The 12127-nt window shown below is 34.9% G+C and overlaps 1 protein-coding gene across 1 annotated transcript in view; it reads right to left on the reverse strand.

Annotated features, from left to right (window-relative positions):
* Positions 1-2375: 2375 nt before the first annotated feature.
* LOC126513734 (alpha-amylase 1-like) overlaps positions 2376-12127 on the reverse strand; it is a 36523-nt gene continuing 26771 nt past the window's right edge. Inside the window, exons 3-12 of the mRNA XM_050162250.1 lie at positions 9906-10120; positions 9421-9567; positions 8239-8436; positions 7512-7742; positions 6667-6800; positions 5903-6025; positions 5707-5806; positions 3839-3957; positions 3613-3738; positions 2376-2582 (exon numbers count right to left, since the gene is read on the reverse strand). Coding sequence (XP_050018207.1) covers positions 2393-2582; positions 3613-3738; positions 3839-3957; positions 5707-5806; positions 5903-6025; positions 6667-6800; positions 7512-7742; positions 8239-8436; positions 9421-9567; positions 9906-10073 — 1536 coding nt within the window. The 5' untranslated portion in view covers positions 10074-10120 and the 3' untranslated portion in view covers positions 2376-2392. The remainder of the gene's footprint in view (positions 2583-3612; positions 3739-3838; positions 3958-5706; positions 5807-5902; positions 6026-6666; positions 6801-7511; positions 7743-8238; positions 8437-9420; positions 9568-9905; positions 10121-12127) is intronic.

The raw sequence follows: 12127 nt of genomic DNA on the forward strand, positions 1-12127 counted from the left end.
GAGTGTAGGTCTGGGACAAATAACAAAACTCCTTGATATACGCAGAAGGATTATTAGAAAAGGAATCTAGCCACTTTTCTATCAGAGAGATCTGGAAGAGAAAAGGGAACATGAGCTTTCATAATGCCATCAACTCCCGCCACCTCCCTAAGAGGACAGAAAAGGGCAGAGCTACAGTGAGATCTGCTATGGGAGGAAACTGGGGAGGCTTGGGTGGGGCTAGCTCAGTGTGCAGAGGGGGTCCAAAGGTGGAGAGATGAGGTAGAAGGGGAAGGGGAAGGTGGGAGGGAAGTTGGAAATTGACCTTGAACCTCCAGATTAGGATGGGAGAAGTTAGTCTGGGAAGGAGAGGAATGAAGAGAAAGTTGCTCCACGGGAAGGGGTTGGGTAGTGTGGGCTTGAGTGAGTGGGGAGGGGGCAGTGCCTCTGGCTGTATATTCCAGCTGGAATTGTCGGGGTCCCAATTCCCAGATGACTGGGAATTCGGAGGCATTGCAGACTTAGCGATGAAGATTGGTGCTGTGAGACACTGGCCACTAAGGGAAGGGTGGGAGCACAGAGCCCAAAAATCATGGACATATGTAAGATCTGCCCATTTGTCCTTACGGTGACAAAAATTTTCTAGGTCCCAGACGACGGTAAGCTCAAGGCTTCCTTCTGGTGACCAACACATCCCATTGTCAAGATTATATTGAGGCCAAATCTTAGTGCATAGGGCAATTAGCCGTTCGGGACAAATTGTGTCAGACAAGCCCAATTTTAAAAGATTTTGTGAGAGGCATCCCAGGGGCGACAGTGGATCTGGCTTTGAACTGCAAGTGCCCATTTTAAAGTCTGTGCCCAACTAAGTGGCCTAAATCTATTACAGCCCTTCCGCTAAAATAGCTCTCAGGCCCAACAGGGTTGTGGAAATTGAATGTTTGTTGTCCCAAAACAAATAAATCCCACCTCAGTCAAGCCCAGTTTTGCCAGTCTGGCTGCTAGTGAGCTCAAACCCTTGGCGTGAGCTCGCAGCTTCAACAAGAGTCCAATAATTGACAAAAGTAAGTACAAATGGGTCCCCGCAAAACCCTGTAGCATAGACAAGAAAAAGGGACTCACCAAGACGCAGCTGCTGTAGGCCCAGGGGCCTGTTTTAGCATGGTGTAGAGAGCTCAGATTGTGGACTAGGGGCTTTTGACACGTGGCCTAGGGCCACATGGAAAGGCCGCCCTACCCAGTGGGACCTCCAGGATGTTAGGAATTTTTCCTAATGCGAGCTCTCTGCCAATACAAAAATCCCAATCAAAACAAATCACAACAAACCAAATTTTAAAATATTCAGGTTTAATGGGATTCCTGTACTCTCCAGTGGCCCCAAGGGGGAACTAATGTGACCATCAAGAGGAAGGAAAAGAGACCACGAGAAAACTTTGCAGGGAGGCAGTTTAAATGGACTGAGGGCATGGTCAAGATTTTGGTGGGCTCATCTTGACCCTCCTCCAGGGAGGGATTGATCTTGAGACTTGGTGGTCACAGGGTCGGGGCCTCCAAAGATGGAGACCAGAGACCGGGGCTTACAGAATAATTTTTCTTGCCATTCTAATTAAGGTCCATAGAGAAAAGAACAATAAATATAGTAGAAAGATATATTTAAAATGTTCAGTTTTGGAGGACAAATGGCTCACAAACTACAGATAAGGCCAGTTCATGAAAAGCAATTGTAATCCTTAAGGAAAAGCCTTAATGACTGGAACAGAAGCTTTCCTCAAAAAGTTGTTCCACATGTCACAGGCTTCAGTGCATGGAAATGCACATTTGCTTGAAAAGACAAAGTCACTAAAGTAATTTCCAGGTCTTAAAAGGAATTCTCTAAGGCAGGATTTCTTCAGAGTCAACAAAATAAGCAGTATGGAGGACTGGAAATTTACACATTAGACCTTTAAAAAGAGAAGACAAAAAAATGGAGGAGTAAGTGATTTGTCAGGAAGAAGAAGGCATCTGGTAGAAAATGGAAGAAAATAATGGAAGATAAGTGAGTGAATAAGATAAAAATAATTATATGTATATACTTTATATATGAAATGAAGAAAAATATATTCAATAAAGAGGAGACATTAGGGTACTATGAAACAAATGGTACTTGTGATAAAACAGTATGTTTTACAGGACATCATCTTAAATCTGGGAATTGCCTTTGACAAATAATTGAAAGATAATCTTCTAAAATATATTCAAAACCTGTATGTAACTTTCTTAAATTTATATACAATTTTAATGTGCTTTTTTACCAATTCAGTTTTATTGTTGTAATAGATTTTACTAAATGTGGCTGAAGTATAAAAATTAAATTATGCAAAAGAAAAAATACAAATAATTTTTTGATGCTCTCAGAATGTATTTATTTTAAATTTTATATTTTTGATTCCACATGGATTGCAATAAATGGGTCTTCAGCAGAGTTACTAATAGAAAATTGAGCAGTGCCATCGTCAGAAACATAGACTTGAATTCCGGTGCAATAGCCATTAACTTTATCTCCAGAAATGATATCACAATATGTGCCAGCAGGGAGACCAGTTTGTAAAGTTGTTGACAAAGACCTGAAAAAGTAAAAGTAAAAAATCAATTTCAACAAAGCCAACTTCAAGAAAACAGACTATCTCCAAATTAAATAATTTCCTAAACTTGGTACTATAAAAATAAAACTTAGAATCAAGATAGATAGATATAGATAAATAGATAGGTAGATAATTGGAGAAATTGTGTCATTGAAAGTAGACCTTGAGAAAAAAAGAACACTCCTCCATTTTCTAATCAGCTCTTTCTGTATTCGACTATGGTTCATAGTGTAAGCCATCAGGGCTCCTGCCTTCATGCCCTACTTTCACAAAGTCTGACCCCTGGATTTGCAAGCCCAAATGAAATCTTTCTTCTGTAAGTTGACTTGTTCATGCTATTTAATCAATCACAGTATCAAAAGAGAAACTAATAAAATAATCCAAATGAAAAAAAAAAACCCTTGCAACTGAGATTTTCAACTACTTGCACTGAGATTCTCTAAGTCTAGTTGTATATATAGGAAAATGTTAAAGAAGGAAAAAAAAGAAGCATGGATCAAAAATGGAAGGCCAATCTTTGGAATCTGTAGAACCAAACTCAACTGCCTCCTGAGGAAAACCATCAGCCATACCAAGTATACAAATGCATTGAAACTACTCATCACACAAAGGCAGAGAATTTAAGATTAGATAACAAGGGAGCAGAAAAAGAAATAGTTTTGATACAGAGCTAGGAAATGGGGATGTACTTTGTATATAATATCCATGTTTGTTGCTGATTTTTAAGATTGTTATTGAATGTGTATATGCTTTGTACAGATGAGTATATGAGTGAGAATATATGCAAATGACAGTGTAAGAATACATAAAAAGCAATACCACAACCCTACTTGGAATCTACAAAACTGTAGAAACAAGTTAAGAACAAACATCATTTTTTCTAGTTTTCAAGTCACTATACTTATTTAAATCTATCAATGCAAATATTTTCAGCTACAAATGAACAGGAAGTGAAAGGAAGTGTCTAAAAATATAAGAATATACAATCCTACTTTAATTGATTTCCACTTACCAGTCATCATTGTTAAAGACAATGAATCCTTTGTTTCCTCTGCCAAAGGCTACTTGATTGCTGCCATTGTCCCACCAGTTTGAGAAAGGCTCAAAACCGACTATGTTTCTGAAGGCAACCATGTTCCTAAAAGCACAATATCATGTAAAATGCTCGTACCCTTTATATTCAACAATTTAAAACAAAAAGTTAAACAATTCTCTTATCTGTAGGGGACACTCCCAACCTTATCTGGCGCCATCGATGTTCACAGACCCAGCCATTGCCACAAGTGCTATCTTCATTAATCGTCACTTCTTTGGTTACTCCATTGTCATTTGGTGGTCCAACCCAATTATTGACATCCTTAATTAAAGAGAAAATTTTCAGGATTTTAACATTCATATTCTCATTTCCATTGCACTAAACTAAAAAAAATTCTGCTACTTGAGTCTCTAAAGTATCCACTTAGTGTCTAACTTTTTCAACATTTATACAGACCTTTACTGAGTTCTTCCTATTTGAGTATATATACCATATTTTTCTAGAACCATATTTCAAGAATTACACATTTTTATTCACTCAGAGCCTTTTCATGCAATAACTTCTTATTATCTCTCTTACTTCTTTAATGTCACAAAAGTGGTAAGAGCATTTGTACCAGAAAGATAAGGATTAAAGAAAAGGTTTTAGTACCAATGATTTTAAAAAACTCATTAAACATATGTAAGATCTCTAGGCCTAAATTTCATCATTTATAAAATAGAAATAACAGTTTGTTGTTATAAAAATATGATGTCTTTAACAAGTACAATTAATTTCCAAATTTATATTAGTGGATGTTCCATACAATCTTTTAAATAAAAGTACTAATAAATATATCCTGATATTCTGTAATAAATTTTCAAAAATTTTAATATGCATTTCATGATTGTCAACACATTTACACATCTTCCTGAAGCAATTAAACAAGCATTCTCTCCATTGTCAATAAAGGAAGCATTTCTCCCCTAAATCTAGAGCTAGCCATTTTGGTGGTCCAGAAATCTGTGATCTCCACCTATCGGGCAATTGTGTTAAAGGTGAGAAGACAAACTTCTCAGCATTGCAAGATGTCAAGGAACTGAACCCTTGTCCCTCCTGCAAGAGTCTTACCCTCTAAGTCATCTCCCTAGACCGTTACTGCTTTTTGAAATTGCTCAGATTAATGTATTGCATAAAATTTTGCAATCCTTAGATTTCCTGAATGTGTCTTCAAATTTGTTTGCTTAGTTTAACATAATTTTGTAGGCATATTTTTTAGATAAATTCAGTTAAACTGAATGATTTCTTTCCATTTTATTGAAAAATGTAAAAGTACATAGCAAATACTTATCTTGGTCAAGTTTTAAACTACAGGACTGGCCTGAAGCTAAGAAGCATGCCTGAAACCTAGATTTTCTCATTCTGAGAGGTAAGATTTGGCCACTTCTTCCTTCAACTCCACACCCATCCCCTGCCTTGCTCAGACGCCAACAGACCTCAGCAGATAGACATCCCCGGGTATATCATGCCCTGGTGCATATAGCAACTGATAAGTGCATGCATCTCCAAGGCCATGAGGACTGGCTGCCATTTATCTGATGACTAAAATATCCTCTTTTCTACATGACCTTATGAGCTTCCTTCCCCTGGCCCCAAAGGTATACCACCACATGATTCCAACTGGCTGTTTTTCCTGGGCTATATCTATCAGCTGCTTCCTCCTAATAAATGAGCTGTCCTTCAACTACCTCTTTTAGCCCTGGCTGGTGCAATGCCCGAGATGAAGCAGAACTCCAGTAAAGCATTGAGCAAACGTGTTTCCCTTCTTTAAAGGTATTACCATGCACAATCTCCATATCAAATTGACAAGGTAAGTATGATTAGATGCCTGTGTTTTGCTTTATGTACCTTGTTCTATAATTTTCAAGGTTTTTTTCACAGTGACAAAGCAGTGGATACTTCTGTAATAAGCTTATATTGCTAACATTACAGTAAATAAATATTTGATGGCATGTATTTTATGAAAAAAATTTATGTAAAATTGAAATACGACTGCTTCCCTTTTCTTAGAAAAAATGTATTCAAACTTACGTCTCCATTCTCAAAATATCTTGGCCAGTAATAACTTGACATTACTCGTGTGAGTCCATAAGGATGAGCCAACATAAATCCAACTGCCATTTTATAGAGTCTGAAAATTACAAAATAATATTATAACAGAAGAATAAAAAATCTTGCAATCACTAAAGGGCAAGTAACAAATTATCAAAAAAATGGTTTTATTTACCTAGCATCCCAGAATGTCAGGATGGATGATCCTCCAGCCCCATGACCTCTCTGATTATCATGGTTGTCCACAAAGACAAGGGCTCTATCAGAAGGCATGAAACCCCAACCTTCGCCCCAGTTCCTATTTTTTAAAAAAAATATGAATATATTATTATTTTACAACACCTTTAGGTTACCCTAAATCTGTATCTCTTTCTACTTAGATTTAACTACTAAATCTATTTAGATTTAACTACTGATTCTCAAGCTAAATGATTATTCCACCGGAAAAATTTCTTCTAGGTATGTGCATATACACATATATAATTGTCCAACATGTTTCATGATTCTATGTATGCTATTATTTGCTTTTTTTTTTTGTTTTTCGAGACAGGGTTTCTCTGTGGTTTTGGAGCCTGTCCTGGAACTAGCTCTTGTAGACCAGGCTGGTCTCGAACTCACAAGAGATCCGCCTGCCTCTGCCTCCCGAGTGCTGTATTATTTGCTTTTCATTCACATTGCTTCTGTAACATTGTACTGTAGATAAACTCAAGAAGGGTAAAAATTCCATAGCACATTATGTAAAATGAGAAACAAAATAAGATTGAATATTGCACTCTATATTATAAACAGTTAAACATTTTAAATTAATTATTACAATATATAAGTAGAACAAAATGGCCACGTTATAGCTTTATTTATGAGTAAAATGGTTTTAAAGTAATGTCTGACTTTAGAAGATTATAATTACCAAAATCTAATTGAGAAATGGTGTATATTTACTTTAAATAGGCCATCTTCTCTCCATTCCACTTGCGGATAACATTGCCCAGTTTTGCTCCATACTTGAATTCTGTCACACGGCCATTTCCATAGTACTCTGAACTTGTCACCGCCTCACCACCCAGATCAATCACCTAGTAGAGATAAAGGGGGAAAACTGTGAGTTGGGTAAAGTAATATTAATATCCTATAAATTTCTTATGTCTTTGATGATTTAACTGATTTTCTTTGATTCTTTATAAAACATATGCATCACTATTGAAAGAAACTTAATGTCAGTGCCATTTCTTGTCCAATAAAGAAGGCTGACATATTTCAATTTAACATATAATTGAAAATTTAGAAATTCAATCAAATTACTTTCTGTCGGATAAACAATTTCAACACTTACAAATTTATTTAGTTTTCCAATGAAATCAAATAAAAAACAATTCTAACCTCTTCACATGAAAAATGTGAACAGAAATATTAATCCATACCCAAATTTACACACTTAATACCTCAGACAAGAGTTAAATGTACACACTTAATACCTTAGACAAGAGTTAAATTTAAAAAGACTGGTTGAAGTCAATGACAAAGATTTTCTGTCTTGCATAATTGTCTCCGAGTATACACTAAATGACCCAATAATATCACAGGCTACACAAATTTTCTACACTCCCTTAGACTCTTATTTTAGTAAAGAAATAAACCTATTATCACCCAATAAAAGTGTTAAATAAATTGCACACTTCATAAGGCACTCAGACATTAACCTATTGAAATTGTTTAATAAAATCTTCCATCCATCTTCTCATTAACAAAAATGTCATTTACATATGCACATATAGGGATTACTTTACCTCTTGATAAATGAGAGGTCTGCTTCCTTCAGAGAACCATTGTGTATTTAAGTTATTCAGTTTGTCCAAAATCGCCTTTATATCTCCAGGCCACATGTGTTTAGAAGCATCAAGTCTGAACCCTGCCACACCAATGTCAATGAGATGGTTCAAATAGTTAGCCAACGTGGTACGAACATAGTCTTTTCCAAGTGCAAGATCCAGAAGGCCAGACAGACGACAATCTCTGACCTATTGAAACAAACAAATAAGCAAGCAAGACAAAATGGTTATTGTTTCAAATGTTACCTGTAACCTGAGAATCTTTTCGACTATTCATGTATTCATGTCTGTAGGAAGCTTCATAAAGCCTGTTCATGAAACACTGGGAACATTCACAATCTACTGTGAATACACCTTAAGAAGATTTTCCATTATGAAGACTGAACTATGGGGAAATAAAGTAGTTAATATTATTAGTTGATTGAGAAAATGCTTTGTTTCTTTCTCTCTCTTGTCTTTCTTTCTTTCTTTTAATGTGGTAAAATAAACCCAGAAATTCTAATATTTAAAGCACTTTCCTTGAGCCATTAAATAACTAGGAGAAGCTTTTTAAAGACTGGTTTGCATTTCTAGATTATAGTGATATGTTTACTAAGGATTCTAAACTGTGTTTCAAATAGTATTCTAAAAGATCTATGTACATACTGAGGGCAGATTTTTTTTTAATTCCGAATATCTTCCTCACCTGAGAAGCATCATTGTAGCTTTCAATACCTCCACTTGAAGTCGTACATTTGCCATCATTAAAATCCCAACCAGAGTATGGAACTTCTGGGAAGTCCCTGGTTCCTGGGTTGAAATAACTTCCACATGTACTGCTTGTTCCTGCTTCGGCCCCTACTCCACACATATGATTTATGACAGCATCCACATAAATACGGACCTGGAAGAGAAAAGTGTGTGCTTCAGTTTAATTTGGAGACATAAAATGTGTGTACTTAAAATTTACAGAAAGCATGAGATAGATGCATAGATAGATGCATAGATAGATGATAGATAGATAGATGATAGATAGATAGATAGATAGATAGATAGATAGATAGATAGATAGATAGATAGAAAGAAAGAAAGATAGATAGATAGATAGATAGATAGATAGATAGATAGATAGATAGATAGATAGATAGATAGATAGATGAGAGAGAGATTATGGACAGATAAAAATGGATGGATGGATAGATAGATAGATAGATAGATAGATAGATAGATAGATAGATGGATAGATGATAGATAGATAGATAGATAGATAGATAGATAGATAGATAGATAGAATTGATACATTATAGTTTAATCTTAAACAATACAAAAAGTCATGTGTGAAAGAAAACCAATGTAAAATGAAGATCACAAACAGCTCTAATATTTAGTTGAAGATTTACAGAACAGATAAGTGGAAAGCCAGAAACTGTTATCACTATAAAAATCAAATGAAAAGTACTGTTTTAAAAAAACTAGAATTGTATTAAAATTTGGACATTATTGATTTTAAAAAGAGTTAATTTGAGTCATTTTAATATCTGAAGGGGAAAAGGTAGATACTGATCTATATTAAACGGAGAAATAGTTATTTATCATAAAATGGCAGTAAATATTAAATCTAAAATTTCTAATTCTTGACTAGAAAAAGGGATAGTAGAAAATGAGTGTGATTGTGAGAATTAATAGACAAAGTTGTTCTTTATAAGTGTTCTTCTATAAATGGTTTATATAAAAGAAATTTTTATGACCATAAAGCAGTAGTTACTTCTGAGCTATAACTAAAATATAAACAAAAATTAAAGTATGAAGCATTTTTCTCAAGAAGGAAATACAAGATTGAAATTGGTTTTTCAAATAATGACTTCAAAGGAAATATGACTTCGCTTACCCCAACATTGTTACACCTAGTCACCATATCCTTGAATTCATCTTCATTTCCAGACCTTGAACATATTTTATAGCTAATTGGTTGGTATCTTTCCCACCAAGGTCTTGAAGGACTGTTAACTACTAGATTTTCATTGGGTGGAGAGACCTACAAATAAAACAACCAAGATTATCAGATTATAGTTTACTTAATAAACCCTTTAAATAAATAAATAAACCCTTTAGAAAAATATGAATGATTCTGCAATTCTTAAGTTGTGCACTTATAGACCTATTCATTAGAACCACGAAAAACATTGACAGCACAGTGGAGAGGGCCTCCTCGTGTCCTAAACAAGATACAAACTTACCATCCCCTAAACCTTTTTCTTCCTCGTGAAAGTTATATATGAAGTAAAACATTGCTAAAAATAATCAAAAATATAATAGAAAACAATTTTATATATGCACAGTGAACTCTGCATTTAAATTGTGAACCAATATTACCTGCACCCCTCCAAATCCATTAGGAGCTAAGTATCTCTCACATTCCTTGGCAATATCAGCCCAGCGCCACTCGAACAGGTGGACAATAGAGCTTCGTCCATATAGAGTGTGTGGGTCATACTGAGCCCAGCAGAACCCAATGAAGGAAAGCAGAAGGAAGAACTTCATGTTGCTATGATGTTTTTAGTGTTTTTTTTCTAACAACCACTTTATTCCTGAAAAATAAAAATTAGAAAGAAAAGGGGAAAGAGTATAATGAAATAAAAGCTAACATGAATCAATATTCAAGTACTAGTTATTTATAAACTGTAAAGGATTGCAAACAATATGGTCCACAGTTGCCTAATAGCAAGAAAAAGAGAAATGCTAAACATCTAGGTATTTGAAGGTACTATCAATTATTAACGAGAATAAAGGAGAACATATCAGACCTGAGAAGAATAACAAGACTGATACAGATTGAATTATTCCTCTCTCAATACTGATGCTCCTCTTTGCTCCTTCTCCCAATAAACTGCATGAACACTCTCCTAAAGAAAACTAGACTTTTTCATATTTCACAGACAATTCCAAGCTTCTATGATATTTTATGTTATTCCCATGACCAAAGTATTCAACTAAAAGAACATTTTTTAGTCAACATTTATAACTCAGGTAAAATTAGGAAATGTTTATGCATGACAGTTTTTAGATTACGTTATTGAACTGATTGATTTGCTTTATAAGTATATTAATATTTACAATTCACCATTCTAAGCCAAATTTTATTAATATGTACTTAATATCTAATATTCATAGGCCTAGCAAATGATCAGTAAAGTCTCTTTTGTTCTCAGTAAATGGCTATAGCAGACATACACTAAGTTCCAGATATTATCCAGATATTGATATGAATTATGTTCCCATTTTTAATAAATGAACACAGTCTCAGAAAATACATATTATAGTCAATTCTAAGCCTTGCAATACACACAAAAACATACACACAGGACCAGGGAGACCAAGTAAATTAGGCTTATGTAATGATTGACAATGGAAGAATTTGATAATATATCTACTAAAAATCAGTGTATTCTTTATTCCAGCAAAATTTCTGAAGTTCTACTTTACAATATGATACCCAGTAGTAGCAATTACTTGTATAATCTAACTAAATGGGGAGAAATGTACAGTAAGTCCATTAAAATCAAGAACATGACACAGCGTACTACCTCTCAATATCTATTCAATAAAGTAGTTAAAGTTCTAGTTAGAGCAGTAAGAAAAATGGTGGAGATCAAAGAGGTACAAAATGGAAAAGAAAAAGTAAAAGTACAATTATTTAAAGATTATATCAGAGTTCAAATAAGTGGACTGAAGAATTCTACCAGGGAACTCCTACATCTAACAAATACCTTCAGTGAAGTGACTGGAAACAAGATGAACCCTGAAAAATTAGCAGCCCTCCTAGATACAAATGACAAACACACTGAGAAAAAAAATCAGGGAAACAACTTTAACAATAGTCTCAAATAGTAGAAAATACCTTGTGGTACATCTAACCAAGCAAGTGAAAGAGTTGTACAACAAAAACTTCAAGTCTTTGAAAAAAGAAGTTGAAGAATACATCGGAAGATGGAAAGATCTCCATGTTCATGGCTCAGAAGGATTAACACAGTAAAAAAAATGGCCATTTTTACTGTTAATGTAAAACAAAAGCAAACTAAAGATTCAGTGTAATCTCCATCAAAACTTAAGCACAGTTATTTGTAGACTTTAAAGGCAAATTCTCAACATCATGAGAAAAAAACAAACAAACAAAAAAAAACACAGCATATCAAAAACTATCTTGAAAAATAAAAGAACTGCTGGAGGTAGCACTGTCACTGATATAACTTTGTACTACAGAGCTATAGTAATAAAACCCATGTGGTATTGAAGAAAACAGACATGCTGATCAATGGAATCAACTAAACACACAGGCATAAACCCAAACCTACATTGAAACTATTTTTTTTTTATAAATAGGACAGAACCCCTTGCCATTGACCTTGGCTTCTCATCAGTCCTCATTGTTCGCCATGATCAGAGAGTCCGGTTTTGTTCCGGCTTGGTGGGAGCCTAGCCAGTTTGGATGTTCACCTTCCTAGACATGGACGGAGGGGGGAGGACCTTGGACTTTCCACAGGGCAGGGAACCATGACTGCTCTTTGGATTAGAGAGGGAGGGGGAGAGGAGTGGGG

The sequence above is a fragment of the Alexandromys fortis genome, unplaced genomic scaffold, assembly GCF_014885135.2.
Source record: "Alexandromys fortis isolate MF-2015 unplaced genomic scaffold, M_Fortis_MF-2015_v1.1 scaffold_110, whole genome shotgun sequence".
Lineage (NCBI taxonomy): Eukaryota > Metazoa > Chordata > Mammalia > Rodentia > Cricetidae > Alexandromys > Alexandromys fortis.